The sequence below is a fragment of the Podarcis filfolensis genome (assembly GCF_964270895.1).
Source record: "Podarcis filfolensis genome assembly, chromosome: 16".
In the NCBI taxonomy this organism is placed as follows: Eukaryota; Metazoa; Chordata; class Lepidosauria; order Squamata; family Lacertidae; genus Podarcis; species Podarcis filfolensis.
In genome coordinates, this window is record NC_139620.1 from 7,458,344 (window position 1) to 7,477,400 (window position 19,057).

The 19,057-nt window shown below is 50.5% G+C and overlaps 1 protein-coding gene across 13 annotated transcripts in view; it reads left to right on the forward strand.

Moving 5' to 3' along the window:
* The window catches only part of GATAD2B (GATA zinc finger domain containing 2B), a 67,416-nt gene extending 49,514 nt beyond the window's left edge, over positions 1–17,902 (forward strand). For 5 of the 13 annotated variants that reach the window (XM_083591199.1, XM_083591202.1, XM_083591200.1 and 2 more), the window contains 9 exons: positions 1,489–1,621; positions 2,232–2,363; positions 3,074–3,205; positions 4,671–4,841; positions 5,692–6,007; positions 6,624–6,826; positions 7,809–7,922; positions 9,276–9,393; positions 10,180–17,902. In XM_083591199.1, the coding sequence (XP_083447325.1) occupies positions 1,489–1,621; positions 2,232–2,363; positions 3,074–3,205; positions 4,671–4,841; positions 5,692–6,007; positions 6,624–6,826; positions 7,809–7,922; positions 9,276–9,393; positions 10,180–10,313 (1,453 nt within the window). In that variant the 3' untranslated portion in view covers positions 10,314–17,902. Of the gene's footprint in view, positions 1–1,488; positions 1,622–2,231; positions 2,364–3,073; positions 3,206–4,670; positions 4,842–5,691; positions 6,008–6,623; positions 6,827–7,808; positions 7,923–9,275; positions 9,565–9,607 lie in introns of all 13 variants that reach the window. The other 8 variants (XM_083591205.1, XM_083591197.1, XM_083591203.1 and 5 more) reach the window with 5 other exon arrangements.
* The last annotated feature ends 1,155 nt before the right edge of the window (positions 17,903–19,057 follow it).

Sequence of the window (19,057 nt, forward strand, 5' to 3'; positions counted from 1 at the left end):
TGTCAGTTAATTGGTGGGGTTAACAAGCAAACACCCCTGAATTCAGGACACACTGGCTTGTCTCCCTCTTGCACCAAGTTTTAATATAAAACAGGATCTTGAAAATGTGACTTTTTATTCCTGTTTGAATAAGAGTAGCAGCTAATTTTCCCTCTGGAAAGAGCCTGGCTTTCAAACAAATCCACAAGCGTCACTCTCCTACTCAGCTAGGCTAGCAATATGTGGAGTGACAGAAAGGAGCCATTTTTGGTCACACACACGCACACACAGCTCTGATTGCCTGAAGGCAACACCGACTTGCCACAGGTTAAATGACAGTTTGCAAGGCTGGTTTTCTTTCAGTGCAATGAAATCATGGGCAACCAAAAATCAATGGGGCTCAGCTGGCAATAGGTTGGCTGCCTGATCCAGCCTTAGGGTTCTTCTCTTGTTATTCATGGCTAAGGAATGGATTTCAGCCTTTCCCCCCTGATTTGCTAGCTTTCTACATGCAACACAGGCTTCTGTGTTTTCTTATGGGGAAGGATAGAACACTGTGGAACTCACATGGGCCTGCGGTCTGGAACTGTACCAGCCCAATATGCCTCTGAATCACAGGTGGGGAAGGTGGCCGTTGAACTTTGGTCCTTACCGCAAGCTTCCCACCATGGCATCTGCTTGGACACTATGAGAGTGGGACACTGGCCGAGATGAGCCCCTTTGGCCTGATCCCAGCAGCAGGGGTCTTCTTAACATTCTTAGAACCTGTTGTGATTCCGCACGATGTGCGCAGGAAAGCTCTCGGCGTCAGAGAGTGTGTGGTGCCTCTGACGTATCCACTGAGAGCATCTCAAGGCTAGGAAGGATCCCTGTCACGGGGCCACATTCGCTGCACACACCGCCAGCATACCCATGTTGCTTTCTCGCTGTCAGATGTTTTCAAATTCAGCCTTCTTGATCAGACCTTCAGTCCACCCACCGATGCAATTGATTATCCCAGTAAGGATTGCAGCAGAGAAATGTAAGGAAATAGACATGGAAGAGAAGGTTATAGAGCCAACGATCTGTCCTTGGTAGAGATGAGCCCCAGTGTTTGCTGTCTCCATGGCTTTCTGCATCAGGGTTGGGCAGCCTCGGGCAAAAGGTGACCCTCAGGACTCTTCCCCAGGCACACACCTCTCCCTGTGCATTGCCCTTCTCTGTGCCTTGCTTCACTCTCTTTGAGTGTTTTTGCCCAGCTGGAATGTCTCTTGAACTCAGAAAAACTAAAACAGGGATGGAGAACTTATGAGGCCTTCCAGGCATTGTCAGACTCCCAACTCCCATCAGCCCCAGCTGATGTTCGGCGTTAATAACGTCTGAAGGGCCAAAGGGTCCCCTTCCCTGCGTTACATACTGTGGGTCACTGAGAGAGAGAGAGAGAGAGAGAGAGAGAGAGAGAGAGAGAGAGAGAGATGTGCAGCTCAGCATCTTTCTCATAATTCCCCATCCTTTTCTTTTTTAATTCAGCAGTGACCAGGACAGGGGACGGCTCACCCCCTCGCCAGACATCATTGTCCTTTCTGATAATGAGGCCTCCAGTCCCCGTTCCAGTTCCCGCATGGAAGAGAGGCTCAAGGCTGCCAATCTGGAAATGTTCAAGGTAAGTGGCTCCTCAGGCCAAGGGACTGAGCACATCCTTAAGCTGCGAAAGAGTGTGTGCAGGCTCTCAGGCCACACAGAATGCTTCTTCAGATGGCTGTTTGTTTCTCATTTTGAAGCTACCACAGCCAAGTGTCTTTGCAGGCCACATTCATGCAACAGGTTTAAAGTGCTGTGACACCACTTTAAAATGGCTCCCCCGGCGCAAGAAGTCTGGGAGCTGTAGTTTGTTGAGGGTCAGTTTGAGCTGAGAGTCATTAGCAGGCCTCTTGTTCCCCATAACAAGAACTACAATTCCCAGTTTCCTGAGAAGAGGGATTAATTGTTAAACCCCTCTGAGAATTGTAGCTGCATAATTCCTGGCAGGACAGGGGATGTGTCCATTCTCCAAATGGACTGCAAATCCCATCATCCCTGACCATTGGCCATGCTGCCCAGGTCTGATGGGAGCTGGAGTCCCATCATCCCTAGCTGTGGTGACCATGGTGGCCACAGCCGAAGAGTGGTGCTTCCAGACCAAGCAGTCCTGCTTGATGGGTGTGGGGTGGCAGCCGAACTGCAAGTGTCTCTTAACCTTCCTTCCTCCTCCTCCTTCTCCTCCTTCACCACAGGGCAAAGGCATTGAGGAGAGGCAGCAGCTCATCAAGCAGCTGCGGGACGAGCTGCGGCTGGAGGAGGCCCGGCTGGTGCTGCTGAAGAAGCTACGGCAGAGCCAGCTGCAGAAGGAGAACGTGGTGCAAAAGGTAAGGCTTGGGTGGGCACCCAGACTTCCCACCAGGGCACAACACTGCACCTTAGAAATGTCAGCTGCCGCATTGGATCCGTCCGTCACCCTTTGCTCATTGGAGCAAGAAGACCGTGGGTGTGTGACGCTGATTTCCCTCTCTGTATACGGAGATTCTCAGAGGCATCACCCAGAAGTGGCCAGGGACCATTGGGGACTGGTAGGGCAGAAGGCAGGGAGCCCAACAGCAGGTGGCACCAGAGAGCTGGTGGCAAACAGAGCCATCAAATTGTAGTTTTGTTCCCCATCCTCCTCCTCCTCTCCCTGCTGAGTTCTACAAAGGTAGAATGGAGACTGGGGAGGAGGAAACAACCAAGACTACCCCCTGGGCTTGTTGTGAGGCGGGGGCTGGCTGAGATTGGGGAGGGGGGCAGTGCCCCATTTGCCCAAGCAGACTCGTCTCCACTGGCATCGCCGGTCCCTGCAATGCATGCTCTCCCGCAGTCTCTGAGACCTGACTGACAGGGCATTCCAGGGGCCTATTAACTGGGCTGCCCCCCACCATTCCAAAGTGGGTGCACCTCCCCATTACTCCAGAAGTGTAAGTTTTATCTTTGCGTAAAGCGAACGTTGCCTCCAGTTTTGAGCCAACAAAACTCTGCTCCAGAGATGGAGAGCTTTAGAGCATCCCAATCACTCTAGTCTCCCTATTTTCTTTCTCTCCTCTAGACTCCAGTTGTCCAAAACGCAGCATCTATTGTCCAGCCATCTCCTGCCCATGTCGGACAGCAGGCTCTGTCCAAACTTCCCTCCCGGCCTGGAGCTCAAGGGGTTGAGCCCCAAAACCTCCGAACATTACAGGTAAGAGGCCTGCAACATGGCAGTGTGTCCCCTTCTGTGTCCCATCTCTTGAGCGCCTCTTACCTGGCTATAAATGGAGGCAGTGCCTCATTTGTTCCTGCCTCTTCTCTCACCTACCATGCCGTAGAGCAGCAAAGCAGATTTTTCCGTTTAGTGCAGGGGCAACAAACCTCCATCCCATGAGTCTGATTGGGCCTAGACATGCTCACCTGCCCTAGAGCAGGTAGGGAGGTACAGGCAGAGCTTTTCTGGATCGACAGCTCCCCTCGTAAAGCAGTTCCCAGGAAGCCTTTTGCCTGTGCTGTTCAAAGCAGATCAAATCCTTTATTATGCATTCGCAGACCCACTAAGAGCATGCCGGAGATAAAAGCATGAGCAGTGAAACATGTGCTTGCTTAAAATACAATATAATGCAAGGGATAAAAGCATACATACATCTAAAATACTATAGGCTGCAAATGATGAAAAACATAAGATGCAAATTGGAATTAAAATGAAAGTATCATCTTGCAAGAACTTTGAACCCGCACAGTTTGATTTCTAACCGTACTGGGGGAGTCTGTTGATTGACAGGTGGGTGGCTCCTCCCACCTGTCAAACTTGATGGCACTGGTGTGTGGGGGGATATAAAGGATCTGGCCTGCCAGCCAGATCCAATTGCCCACCCCTACTTCATAGTCTGTCCAGCTGCTTCCAAGAAATCCCCCCCCCCCCCGGCATCATTGTCGCAGTTCCCAGAAGTCCATCAGTGCTGTGCTGACCTTTATTTTTCTGTGCAAACTCCACCAAGTTGGAAGAAAGGGCCATGACCCTTTTTACTGGAATGGAAACCGTGCCAAGTCGCTCAGGAGCAGCACAGGGGCAGCTTTCCTGGGAAGTTATTTTTCTTCAAAAGTCAGTTTATGAGGACCTACCTGCGCACCCATGCCTCTGGCTGTCCCTGTAGAAAATGCCACAGTTCAAAGGACTGGAAATCAGTAGCGCAGTTTTCATTTTCGGGAAAGGTTTTTAATGGAGTTTTGGCTCATGGCCCTGGCCTGGCATGGTGATAAGGGGGTTAGGGTACCTGCCCTATGAGGAAAGGGGGAGCTGCTGTATACCTGAATCTCCCAAGTAAAGCTGAGAAAGAGCTACTGTCCGTCAGCGTCAACAACACTGAGCTGCATGGACTCAGGATAAGGCAGCTTCCGATTTAAATCAGCCAGTTATCCGATGAGGGCTAGAATAGTAGCTGTAGTTTGGATGGATGCACATGCTTTGCAGACAAGAGGTCCCAAGTTCAGGCTGCCAGTTGGGTATAGATCAACTGCTTTGAGCCCCAGGTGCCAGGTACGTCCTACTGGGAATGGCATGGGGATGTGCTTTGTAGATGGACCTGCTGCACTGCAGAAGAAGTTGCAAATCTCGCCTTTGTTCCATGCTCTCCATCTCTCTAAAACACACGCTTTTCTCCTTTTTGGAGCAGGGTCACAGCGTCATCCGGTCCGCCACCAACACGACCCTCCCCCACATGCTTATGTCGCAGCGCGTCATCGCACCAAACCCCGCCCAGCTCCAAGGGCAACGTGTCCCTCCGAAACCGGGCCTCATCCGCACCACAACTCCGAGCATGAGCCCCGCCATCAGCTACCAGCCAGTGAGTAAAGCAGCCCGGAAAGGGTGGGAGGGCCAGTGGGCCTGATCTTCTTACACGGCCACCTTGCCCATGCGGCAGTTTGAAACTTTGAAATTTGGGGGTGGGACTTTGTGGAGCCCGAGAACAGCATTTCCACATGGGTAACCTCAGCGGCGGGAGGGGCCAGAGATAAAATGGGTGTGTGGATCACCTTTGTACAATAAGCTAGGTTTTATTTATTTATTAAGGGAGACGGGTGGCACTGTGGTCTAAACCACTGAGCCTCTTGGGCTTGCCAATCAGGAGATCGGTGGTTCAAATCCCTGCAACAGAGTGCGCTCCCGTTGCTCTGTCCCAGCTCCTGCCAACCTAGCAGTTTGAAAGCACACCAGTGCAAGTAGATAAATAGGTGCCCCTGCGGCGGGCAGGTAAACTGTGTTTCCATGCTCTCTATTTTCCGTTATGGTGTCCCGTTGCACCAGAAGCGGTTTAGTCACGCTGGCCACATGACCCAGAAAGCTGTCTGTGGACAAACGCTGACTCCCTTGGCCTGAAAGCGAGATGAGTGCCACAACCCCATAGTCTCCTTTGACTGGACTTAACTGTCCAGGGGTTGTTTACCTATTTATTTATTTTTATTTTAGCTATTTATTTATTAAGTTTGTGTGATCAGTTGAAGGCCACATTCCAGACAGGCAAAAGCACTCAAGGAGGGTGTGAATCAGGGCTGCTGGTGAGGGGATGTGGCCTTTAGTGAAGGGGCGTGGCCTGGAGAGAGTCCCAAAGGTCAGAGAGAAAAGCCTTGGAGGGCCGCACACCTTTAACATTTTCTTTCTTGTCCCCTCTACTCTTCTACGCCTTTCCTCCGCAGCAGTCCAGCTCGGCCGTCCCCTGCCAGCGCACCACGTCGTCTGCCATCTACATGAACCTTGCCTCCCACATCCAGCCGGGCACGGTGAACCGGGTGTCGTCGCCTCTGCCCAGCCCCAGCGCGCTCAACGATGCCGCCAACTCCCAGGCGGCCGCCAAGCTCGCCTTGCGCAAGCAACTGGAAAAGACCCTCCTGGAGATCCCGCCCCCCAAACCGCCCGCCCCTTTGCTCCACTTCCTGCCCAGCGCAGCCAACAGCGAGTTCATCTACATGGTGGGGCTGGAGGAGGTGGTGCAGAGCGTCATTGACAGCCAAGGTAAAGGCTAGTGTCGGGGGCAAGGGCCGCAGAATAGGCGGTGCAACTGGGTTGAAAGAGGGTGTCTGAGGGAAATGAGCTGGAAATCCCGTTTCCCATGCCTCCTGATTCAGGGGACACGGGGAACTAGCCTATTGCTGTCCACCTGATGGAGCCGTCCTGTCACAGATAAAACTGTTTTAGTTATTGGTATGCTTTTAAGATTTTTTAAATCCAAAAACATTATTATTCTGCTCCAGGGTTAGTCTGACAATAGAGGCAAACTGGGCCACACTCACTCGCGTTTGTCCCCCTCCCCCCTTTTTCTTTGCATAAATGAGGCTGCATTTTAATGTTTTAATGTTGTATTTTATTCTTGTTTTGAAGTTGTATTCATTCAACTTCTTTTTATTATTGGTTCTTAGCCACCCTGAGCCCGGCCTTGGCTGGGGAGGGCAGGGTATAAATAAAATTTATTATTTATTATTATTATAAACGAATGTTTAGCTTGTGCTAAAAGTCGTTGAAATTCTGAACCCTGGAGGTCTTCTCCACACCCCCTTGGCCTGGAACAGTTCCTGAGAGAAAGGTCCCCCTTCCTTTGTGTGATGCATCTTCTTCTACCCCCCTTTCCCAGGCAAAGGTTGTGCTTCCCTCTTGCGAGTGGAGCCCTTTGTTTGCGCCCAGTGCCGCACAGACTTCACCCCGCACTGGAAGCAGGAGAAGAACGGCAAGATCCTGTGTGAGCAGTGCATGACCTCCAACCAGAAGAAGGCGCTTAAGGCTGAGCACACCAACCGGCTGAAGAATGCCTTTGTCAAAGCTCTGCAGCAAGAGCAGGTGGGTCCCTGCTGCCCTGTCAATGGGAGGGAGGGAGGGAGGGAAGCCCAGTCAATCCAGGTGAACTAGAAGAGGTGCGTGCTTCCTGTCCCTCTGAAGAAGAGACATAGCTCAGTGTCAGAGCTCTGCAACTAGAAGGTGCCAGGATCATTCCTCAATGGCACCACCACGATGGGCCGAGAGGAGGTTTCCTGAACGAAACCCTGGCAAGTTGCTTTCCCTCAGTTCAGGCGACACTGAGCTCAGCAAACTCAGTATTAGGCAGCTTCCCATGTTCCTCATTGCTCAACGTACATTTTGAAGGGCTGTAGCTCAGTGGTAGAGCGTCTGCTTTGCACGTGGAAAGATCTGGGTTCAATCCTCAGCGTCCCCAGGTAGGGCTGGGCACAGATCCTTGTCTGAAACCATGGAGAGCTAGTCAGTGTCGGCAACACTGTGCTAGGTGGATCCAATCGTCCACTGACTCTTTATAAGGCAACTTTACAAGGTCCCTGTTGAATTCTTCGCCAGTGTTTCCCCCTTGCACGTTTATTCAGCACGAATAAAGAGTTTTGGAAACCAACTTTGAAACAGTCGTCGTAGCTTCCCCTTCCTCTTCTCAACCCTGACCCCTTGGGGCACTGGGAATTGTAGTTTGGGGAGGCAGCAGTCCACTGAAATGAATGCACGGGGTTAGATCGGCAAGATTCACTCCCAAGGAAAACCAGCAGTGGAAAGCTAAGTTTTTCAGGCCTTCTCGAATGCCGGAACTGAGCAAGTGTTAGCTGGAAGAGAGCCCCACCAGCAGGAAGGCCCCGTCTCATGCGCTCACCAAACTAGCCAGTTTCAGTGGCTGGCACACAAACCGGGCCGTGGGTATTGGACTGCAGGCAGGGTCATCCGAATGCAGGTTGTTTGCAGGGTGGGTGGGCGGCCTGTGTACCGCCAGATGACAGCCACATGGCCCAACTCATGACCAGCCTCTTCTTTTTCCCTCCGGCAGGAGATAGAGCAGCGGTTGCAGCAGCAGGCAGCGTTGTCCCCCACCGCCACTCCCGCCAGCGTGTCCAGCGTTAGCAAACAGGAAAGCATCATGCGACATCACACACTCCGCCAGGTGAGAAGCCCTTCCTCGCCCAGCCCCTTCTGGCAAAGTGGCCCCTTTCGCATCCCACAACCACCAGCTGTTCGGCTACCCCCTCCCCTCAAAACAGCCTTCTGATCTTGTCTCCAGGGCAGCCCATTCCCCTCCCCTCCAAAAGCAAAAGGCTGTTCTCGTGTGATGTGGGGGGAAGAGCATTCAATCCGAACATTCAGCAGCCGCAGAAGTTATGTGGCGTGCTTCTGAAACTTAGGTAGCCGCTCACTGGCAGACTCCCTCAAAACAACCTTCAGCGAAGGAACGGAGGACAGCAGACTGGTCCTGCTGTAACAATAGTTAAACGGACAGGACTAGGTAAAATGAAGCGAAGGAAGGTTTGAGAGATGATGAGATACGTGATTTATGATATGTATGAAGCAGCAGAGTTTTTTTAATACTGCCTCTCTCTGCTGCGAGAGTCCCATGTTTTGGAATATTGGAAAAACCTATCCGAAAATAGATTAAGTTTAATAATGCACCGCCTAGTAATACAATTCAATGTATCTTGATTCAGATAGGTAGCTGTGTTGGTCTGATGCAGTCAAAATAAAAAATACTAAGGTGCTACTGGACAATTTTGTTATTATTATTTCGAATTCAGTGTATGTTTGTTTTTATAATGATGATATAATCATCATTATTCCTACCATATTTTTGTGATTGTCAGTTGTTTGGAACTTGTTTTAATCTTTAATTGTTGTTAACACACCCTGTGGCCTTAGGTAGGGCGAAGGGCAGGTAATTGATAATGCATTGTGTGTGTGTGTGTGTGTGTGTGTGTGTGTGTGAGAGAGAGAGAGAGAGAGAGAGAGAGAGAGAGAGAGATAACGAACACTGGAGGGTGGTCCATTAAAGTGAATGGGGTGCTGTCCCACCAGCTTCAGCCAGCCCCCACCTGCCTGCCTTCACAACTGGTCCAGGGGTGGTTTGGCTCTGCCTGCCATTGGCTCCACTTACTTTTGGTTCCCTTCCTTCTTCCCCACCAGTTCCAGCAATCACGCCTCCTTTATTGGATGTATTTGCTAAATTGAGTAGCAATAGTATTATTGAAAAACCAAATGCAGCAGAGCTTTGAAAACCCTGTGTGTCTTATGCAAACATTTATCTTAACCCTCCACACAAAATTACTACACAGTCGTCTTATTCCTGTCCACTCAAAACACGTCTGGTTGTGTGCTGAGTAATTCATGTCGGCAGAAAATGAATCTCCAAATCAGCACTGTGAAGCGCGAAACACTGAGTGGATTTTGGACCCGATACTTTTATTTGTTTGTGCCCCACTCATTTTCCTGATGTTCTGTTTCCTCTGCCCCCCCCTTCTCTCTCCAGGCACCGCAACCCCAGAGCACCCTGCAGCGTGGCATCCCCACTTCGGCCCGCTCCATGCTGTCCAACTTTGCGCAGGCCCCACAGCTTTCCGTGGCGGGAGGCCTTCTCGGCATGCCAGGTAGAGTCTTCCAGTATTTGGGGGGTGGGGGCAGAGATGCGCAGAGGACCCTGCCTGAATATATAGCCTGCCCTTTGCCAGCCGATCCCAGCGGTGGTCCCACAGGAAGGGATCATTCAGCCCCAGGAAGAGAGTTGCCCAGATGGGGGGGGGGGAGTTTTCGGGTGGCTGGTACACATTCAGACCACATGGCTGAACCTTTGTAATGGGCCAGGGGACATCCATCATAGTGAGGGCCAGATAGTGTTGGAAGGGAAAACCAGTGTATTGCAAGACACAGAGACATAAATCCCTGTGCCTCAGGGCAAGGGGGGAATCAGTCTCTCTCTCTTACATGCATTGAATAATGCAAATGACGTGGACGATTTTGTTGAAATATGGCATCCTTTTATAGAACACTTTGCCAATACCCCTGAAGAATGGCAGCTACTGAAATCACAGATTGGACTTCAGCAAACTTAACTAGATGGATCTATCCTGGAGTGGGGGGGGGAAGTCGAGTTGGGGTTCTTGTATCTTTTTGCTCTTTTCTATAATTGTTATATATTGGAAATTTTAAAAAAATATTCTTTTTTTTAAAAAGACAGGAAATGCAAAGGGGGCACGTTTCAGCCAGGCAAAAGCACTTAAGAAGGGTGGAAATTGGGGCTGGTGATGAGATTGGGAGGGGCCGCGTTTGGCCCCTGGCCCTGAGGTTCCCCACCCACGCATGAGACACATTCCCAGGAAAGAAATTGGCTGCCTGTGCCTCATAGCAGGAACATTCCTACCTCTTCCTCTTCCCAGGTGTCAACATCGCCTACCTGAACGCCGGGATCGGGGGCCACAAAGCGTCGAGCCTGGCAGACCGGCAGCGGGAGTACCTTTTAGATATGATCCCGCCACGCTCTATATCGCAGTCCATCAGCGGGCAGAAATAACACCAGCTGCGCCCCCCTCCCTACCCTTTTCCCACCCACCTGCCCCCCCCCCTCATCCGTCGCATGCAGTGCCTGTACTGGTGCCTACCATATGTGGAGGAAAAGACAAAAAACGAAAAAAGACAAAAAAGAAGACGACAAAAAAACCACAAAAAATGAGAAAAAAAGACAAGAACATTTAAAAAAAAACACTTCAGTGACCTGCCCTCTTCCGGAACCAACTCTCCCTCCCGCTTCTCTTCTCATCTCCGGATTTTGTTTGCGGGGAGAGGCCAGGCGCCCCCGTCCCTCCTCCCTCCCTCCTTCGCTCCGTTCCCGAGGTCAGAACGCGTCTGCTTGGATCCTGCACTATACACTATGTTAATGCTTTGTTTTACGCTCCCTTTTATTTTATTTTTTAATTTGTAATGATAACGCGTAGAATTTTTAAACTTGTTGTGTTCTTATTTTTATTTCCCTTTGGCTTAAAACGGACGGCTGAGAGAGAGAGAGAGCGCACCTTTTCTTTTTTGTTTCTTTTTTTAAAAAAAGGAAATCTTTCTTAGAGACTTTGAAAGGCTCCTCCTCCTGAAAGCTGATCGGGGCTGACTCAGGGCTTTCGGCAGGGTTGTTACAGAGGCACCCCAAGGTGGGGAGGTGTAGGCCACCCCCATGGGTGTGGCCGATTATCTAGAAGCCACAGCCCTGGAAGCCGACGGCATCTCAGAGAGTCATCCCTGGTTTGGGTGGGTTTCTTTGTTTCCAAAGGAGTGGGCTAGAGGGGCATGAGTTTGCCATTGGCAGAGCAGGGCACGCTTCTCTGAAACGTCCATGCCAGGGAACTATGCCGCCTGCGCCCTTGGAGACGGGCCTCCGAAGAGGAACTGTGCTGGGTGCTTTCAAACGCTCTTTGGCTCTCTTCACCCCTCTGAGCTGTTGGCTTCCCCCAAGCCTGCCACCCTGTCTGGTCTCCGTTACGCCACCCCTTTCCCAGACCAAAGGAGCTCCAGGCGTCATGTCGGTTTCCCAAAACGTTTCTCCGCGGAGCCATCTCTTCGCTCGTCTCTCCTGCGCCGTTCGTGCCACAGAGGCCACCGTTGACGGGCCAGGAACATCTTGCAGCGTTGCGTCGGCGGAGGATACCAGGACGTGTAACCGGCCTTCTCTGCCCACCCTTCAGTTGCCGCCGGGGGAGCTTCAGCGAGAGAGAGAGCGCCAAATGTTTCAAGGTCTGCCACTGCCACCAGAGCCCTCAAGATCAGCCCCGGAGGCGTTTCCCTGACATCGGACCCTCGCGAGCAGAGAGCGAATTGCTCAGTCACACCCCAGGCCGCTGCAGGAGCTCTTTGAGCTGTACTCCACCCTGCTCTGCTTTGTTTAAATTTTCTGCTTTTTCTGCTCTGCTCCTCCAGTCTGAAGCGATGGGGAGGGAAAGGGAGCATCCCTCTCTCCCTCTTGGGGTTCCCCCTCCCCGCCGGTCTTTTTTCACTCGTGTCCCCCTTTCGGAAGCACTGAATCAAGGACCCCAAAGCCCCCTGAACTCGCGCACACAGGCATCCCAGCCGGCACTCCCCACCAGGTCTGCGGTATACCCTCCCCACGCCTGCGCTTCCTCTCCCCCCCCCTCCAATCACTGAGCACTTAACAAAGAAACAGAGGTGGGGGGAACCGCCCATGCATTGGGAGGGGCCGCCAGATACTTTTCATAAGCTAGCAGCAGGTTAGCATTGCAGGTGTGTGTAGATTGGGATAGCTAACTCTGAGGTTCTCCCGCTCTGATGTTGCCAGGCCAATTGTCCCATCATCCCTGGGTTATGGTCCAAGCTCCCTGGGGCTGGTGGGAGATGGTGTCTGGCCGCATCTTTGAGGGCCACAAGGTTAGCTATCAATATATACATGCATATGTACACACACGCTAGACACGCAAACCAATAGTTTCCGTTTCCCTGGAAAGCTTTTTCTTTTCGCTCCAGGATCCTTCCGACTGTCGAGATGCCGGCAGGAAGGTTTCCTTTGAAAACAAAAACAAAGTTTGGCTGCGTCTTAAGATATCTCCTCCATGTGCTTACACCCTTCCTTGCCTCCTTGAGGACCCCGAACCCTTGCCCACCCTCCCCAATTTGCTTAAATTCGATCTACGATCTTCCCTCGCCCCAAAACAAGTGCCATTGTCCTCCCCGCACCCCTTTAGAATCGTTGCCAGGTGTGAACCAGTTCCAGCCACCTAGTGTTATTGGGGAGGGGGTGGGTATCCTTTTGGTCTTGTGTTGTTGTTTTCTATTAAAAAAAAATAATACGGTGATGTAAGAAATGTGCAATAATTATTGCCTCTGCCTTTCAGGGCCCAGGCAGAGGCTTTGGTGGCAAGCATTGAATGGTAGCAAACCAGCCACTACTTTGGAGTTTTTGGGGGGGGGGCAAGGATTAGCCACTCCCCCCCCTCCCCACCGCCATCACCACACTGGGGTGGCATATATGGCTTTGGCAGTAGAGCAGAGGACTCCCCCCACCCCACCCCCTGGAAGAATCCTGCCTATTGAATCAGTGCTTCTCTCATTCTCTGGCTCCTGCCAGTCTTTTCCTACCCCAAAGGGTGACCCCCAACAAAGTTCTGCTCCAATGAGGCTCCTTCAAATGAATGAATGGACCTAAGTCATCTCCCACCCACCAGGGCTGTTCTAAAAACTAGTAACGACCCAAAGTTTGCCGTTCTAGATCAGCCAGCCAGAGCTTGTTCTCTTCCACCCTGTTTCTGTTGGGACCACCTTTTCCCCTGCCTGCAAAATGTCCTAAAGGAGCCTGGACGTCTGCTCATCAGACCAGCCCAAGGACCACACTTAGAGTTTTTTCACCTTCCCCCAGAAGAGGGTCTTCCCAGTGGGATTAGCAGCCAGCCTCCTTGCAGAATAAATTTGCTCCTGGCTCAAACTTTCCAGGTTGGCAAACATTTTTCTTTTTTTGGATGCAGGTGTTTTGGGATGAGGGAAAGGCACTGATCTAGGAAGGATTTCTTCTTCACCTCTTTTTTTTCTCTCTCTCTTTAGCACAGAGAGGGGAAGAATGGAGGGGGGCATCTCTATAGGGGAGAGTGGGGAGACTGCCCTACCTTGCGCACTCAGGCAGGTAACTCCACTTTCACTTCCCCCGGGAGCGCGCCTCTTTAGCATAGAGCAGGATCCTGGCCCTTTGGCACTTCTGCCCGGTGGCTGGACCTACTCAGCCAATTTGGAGCAGGTTGGGGGGGGGCTTGGCTCCCCACCCCCTCAACCCCCCTCTTTTCAAACCAAGTCCCTTCCCAGGATGCAATATTTGCCTGTGGTGGACACACAGCCCCATAAATCCCTTTCCACCCGCCCCATAAATCCCTTACTTTAAAATTGATTCCCATCTTTCTGCTTTCCTAAAGCCAACAAATGTCTTTCTCTCACATATACACACACAAACCCATTTCTCTCTTTGTTTTTCTGAGTGGGCGGGGGGGTGTAATGTAGAAAACCATCCTTTTTCATGGTACAGAATTAAGGGTTTCCTTTTCCATCTTATGGGTTTTTTTCCCTCTCTCTCTTTTCCAGATTAGTCATACGTGCTTTGTGGTTGATGCTGTTTTTATTTTTCTCCCGCTTTTCTTCCATCGGGGGGGTGGGGTGGGGGGTGGGAGGAGAAGCGTAACTCGCCTCCCTCGGCCTCTGTTTCACTCCCCCTGCCCCACAACCTCGGTTTCCTCTCCTTCCCCCCATTTTTTTCGCTCCCTTTCTCCTCCCCCACCCCCACCCCCGACGAGCTCTTCTTAGCTTAACAATACTTGCTGCCGAAACATTATAACTAAAGACTTTTCTTCGTTGTATATAAGCTATTTCTTGACACATTTAAAAATAAAAAAAAACGAAAACTGAAAAAAAAAAGTTTGGGGGCGGGGGTACGGAAAAGCCGACAACAAAAAACAAACAAACCGGGGTGGGTAAATTGTACATTTGTGTAGAGAAAACAAAAACGACAAAAAGAGAAGACAGCTTGGCCATGAATATTGTGAAAGTTGTTTAACGTCCTTTTTGTAGTGTGACCTTCTTTGTGTATGGCGTTTAAAATGTGCAAAAGGCAGTTTCCTGGAGATCGGGGGGGGGGAGGAGGCTGGGGCGGGGCGCTATGCAGCTCATGTCACCCGCCCCACACTTTACCCACCCGCACCCCCCAAAAAAAGCTGAAACGGACTTGGTGGTAGCCATCATTTCCCCAAAAAGGTGCCTTTTCTTTCCCTTGTGTCAGAAGCAAGGAGTCCCACAAACTACCAGCATGCACACGGACTTTGAGCCTTGGTAGAGGCCACAGGCCCAGGGGCTCCCTCCCCATCCCCATCCCCGTCCCCCCCCAACCCCAAGTTTTCACAAACGGGGGAATCAAAACAAATACTAGTATTAAACTATCAATGTATTTGCACTGTTTGTAACGAATGCTTTAGGCTTGAGACAGCATACACTTCTCTCGACTGTTCCTCATCCGGCGTCCATACACTCAGCTCCCACCGACCCCAATTTCCAGGGGGAGACAGTACTTCTCCCTGCACCTCCCCTTTCAACCATTTGCTGATCCCTCTCAGCTTCATCCCCTTTCATTCTTTCTGCCTTTCAGTGATCCACTTTCTATCATCCCTGCTCCCCCCAAAACCCCCTCTTAAATATCAGTGACATTCTAGGGACTGTTTGATATTCTTTCCCCTGCGCCCCAAGAAAGTGCATCCAGGATTTGAGTTCCTGAAAATCTTGGGTTGTTTTTTTTAATTATGTGGACCGTGCATCTATCCCTCATGGTTACAGCACACAAGCGACACTTGCGAAGGTTTCCACCATCCAGGTAGGCAGAGATTGTGCTCTGCTTAGCTAAGCTGTGCATCCATACATGTGAGTGTGCATGCATGTACATACAGGAAGGGAGAATGTGACTCCTTCCACATCAACCGGCCATTGCCAAACAAGTTCAAAGCCCATCAGTGCAGTGAGGAATATCGGGCTTAATGTCTCTTGTACGAAACCTCCGTCAGCTTCAGCTTCCTGAGGTTCTTAACGTGGGGATGGAAAGGTGTAATAGATTCTCTACGAAAGGCAAGCACTCCAATACCTTTGAGATCCGTTGAGTGTGAAGAGAGCCGCTTAAAGGTCTTGTCCCATCTTAATGGGAGCCTGAAATCTTTGCATGCCAGTGCGTTCTGAGTAGAGTCTCTCCTTAACTCTCAACCCCACCAATTTAATTGAGGGCCATCCCTACGAGCTGTCAGACCCTCTTATGGAGGACTCTTCAAGAAATGGGCCTTGTCTCTTATCAACTTTGGAGAATGACAGTTCCAGAAATGGACCAAAGTGTGCTGCTTTCGCAATTTGTGCAACCCTTCTTAATGCCTTTTGTTTATTTGCCCTTAAGATTCCAGGGAGTCTGGTTCCTAACACTCCAGGGAAAGTTTGGCTCCTTTTCCCAATGCTATTTCATTTCCCTTTGGACCAAGTCAGGCGTTTGGGAGTAGCTTTCTGACTTCTTGGTCAGTGTGCTCACTTCTTGGTTCTTTTTATAAAGCCAAGCTTCTAGTCTTTATCACATTACTAAACTCAAGAGGACTCCAGCATTTAAGGGCTGTGATTTTTGCAGCCTGCCATTACGGGTGCATTCTTTGTGACCTTATGTCATGCACCCCAATATCGCCTCTCTTGGAAATCTATATTCAAACCCCCAGGTGTGGAGGCTTCAAGGAAAATCTGAGCAAAGCTTTTGTGAAACCAGAATGTGTTCACCATTGGTTTGAAGGATCCTGTGTGTGTGTGTGTGTGTGTCCTGAGGGACAGAATCACGTTTTTAAATTTTGGTGTCACATGACGAGCCCCCAGAGCTGACTCAATGATCCATCCCACATTTGATCTGCAGCATGCTGGATAACATTGACTGGACTTGATGGTGGCCGAAAAGCACTTTCTCACCTTCCCATACTTCCTGGAGTGTAGCCCTCCTGGTGTGCAGGTTGCATGCAGTGCTGTTCCTACTCGGAGTAGACCCATTGAAAGCAATGGACGTGACCAACTTAGGCCACTTTTCATTTCTGCAGGCTTGCTCTTGAGTATACCTTAGGTGTGCACAACCCTGCATCTTCACATCTCTGGTCCCAGACCTCTCTCCCTCAACTATTCAGCCGATGGCATGGTCCCAATTCCCCCCTCTTCTGTCTCCTGGCCTGAATTCGGGAACCCGCACCCCCAGTTGAGCAAAGTGTCTGGAGGCTTCTGCAAAGAGGGTGGGAGAGTCAACCAGATGAACATCAGATGGTCCCTTTGCCGCCTTAGGGGTGATTGGCTGCGTGGCCACTTCGTCCCTCCTGACGTTGCTAAGCGACAGCTCTCCATCCCTAGCCATTGAACGTGCTTGCTGGGGCTGATGGGAGTTGTAGTTCAGCAACATCAGGAGGGCCAAAGGATTCCCACTTGTGGGGTGTGGACTCCTGGTGCCCTCCCTCACCTGAGCACTTCTTCCTTGGCCAACTCTTTTTCTGTACCCTCTCGATCTGCAGCCATGCTCACCATTCCTTGCACCAGGCTGTTGACCATGAGTCAACCTTACTCTAGTTCTTGGGAACCAGCCACCACCTCTTAATACGGTCATAATTTCCGCCCTACTCAACCTTCACCTTCTCTTTCCCCCCCACACTCCCATTGTGGATCCTGTATCTCGTAGCCCCCCCCCCCCCAGCACAACATGATATCTCTTGCAAGGATCACAGCAAATCCGGGGAGGTCAGTTGCAACCGTCCTACAGCCATATGTTACAGAGGCAGGGTTCAGCTCCACCCCCCTATCTCTTTGGGTCAAGAGCAATGGTTGTCCCCTTGCTGGGGCTGCCAGCTCTCAGATCAAGGGCCTAACTTGCCAGAGAGGCCCTTCTTCCTCTCCTCCCCACACCCCAAAAACATCCCATTTTGCCACTCTCCCTCTTCAGCCTTCAATTCCTCTAGCTCAGGTGGGAAGCTGCAGCCCTCCAGATGTTGGGAACCTGTGGCCTTCCGGATGTTGCTGCAGTGCAGCTCCCACCATCCCTGGCCGTTTGGCGCGTGGGCTGAAGCTGATGGGAGTTGGAAGTCCAGCAACAGCCAGGGGGCCACCGATTCCCCGTCCCCACAGCACGGGGGGCTCAGGGCACCACGAGTCGTTCCATTGCAGGAGCAGGGTGTGCGTGTGTTAAAAAGACGAAAAAATCATGCGGCTTAGCACACACACACACACCAATTTGAAACCCAGGGCAGCGAGAGACAGCTGAGCTCAGGAGGGGATCAGAGAGAATTGCAGCTGCAAATTATCGGGGTGAAGGGGGGGGAACCTTGGTGGAAATCGGGCCTTTTGCACAATTTTAAGAGGGCTTTTAATTTTAATTTTCCGCATTGTGTTTTTGAAAATCCGGTTTAAAAGGAGAAGGAAGGAAGAAAAAAAAAGCTGTTTAAATATTGCCAATTGATTATGCAGTGACCTGATTAAAAATAATAATAATAAGCTAATTTTTGGAGAAAGGATTAAAAAAAAAACTTTGTAATATTTATCACTTGCAAGCTATGTTTAATAAAGAAAGGAATGGTTTATACATTTTGATGTGACTGGCGCATTTTGGATTTGCTGTCAGGGAGAGGTCTTTGGAGGCAGCACCATAGAATTTTTTTAATGGCTACAGTGGTACCTTGGGTTACATACGCTTCAGGTTACAGTCTCCGCTAACCCAGAAATAGTGCTTCAGTTTAAGAACTTTGCTTCAGGATGAGAACAGAAATTGTTCTCCCGTGGCACGGCAGCAGCAGGAGGCCCCATTAGCTAAAGTGGTGCTTCAGGTTAAGAACAGTTTCAGGTTAAGTACGGACCTCCGGAACGAATTAAGTACTTAACCTGAGGTACCACTGTAGTTGTGTTTGCATATGGGTCACCAATCAGCCCAACTCCTTGGGCTACTCCCCCTAGTGGTGAGGAACAGCTAACACTGCCCTTCTAGCATTTGGGACTTTCTGGTTTAGAGAAAAGGTGAGTTAAGAATCTCCGGCCTGCAGGACCTCTCTTACAAACTCGCCTCCGCCAGTTGTTTGTGGATGGATTTGTGAGCATAGGGTGTGTGCATGCAAATTCGATGTGTGCACAGCTTTGACTCCGCCCATGGTTGGCTTTGGCCCCGCCCACCACTGGCACAAGCCCCACCCATCTTGGGGCTGAAAAGGCTCCCCCTGACTTAATCCGTATTCTCCCCCAAGGTCATGGGGGGGGGGTCCCTTCCCAGCCTTGCAGCTGGAGAACTTCTTAACCGGACGGGGGAAATGGGGACCTTCAAAAGAGGTGCTGAGGAGCCACTTAATTTATGCCTTTTCCCCATAACTTCAGAATTGTGTAAAAATATATATATATCACCCTTCAAATACTATTTTTAAAAAGCTTTTCTCATCTCAAGGCATTTTTTAGTCTCTGGAAGTTGCATTCCAAACTAGGTGAGTGAGCAGTGAATGCCAGCTTTTTCAGGAAACCCTCCAGAATTTGCTGATTCAGTTAATGAAGGTAACTGATGGGCCATTGGATAATAATAATAATAATAATAATAATAATAATAATAATAATAATAATAATAGAAGAAGTTCCTATCTCGCCCTTCCTCCCAGTGGAGCCCAGGCTGGCAAACATACAGTGCATAAGGGTTAAAAACGAAATGTTTAAACGCTGTCAAAACTTTTATCTGGGAGCAAACCACAGGGATGTTTTTGACACTTG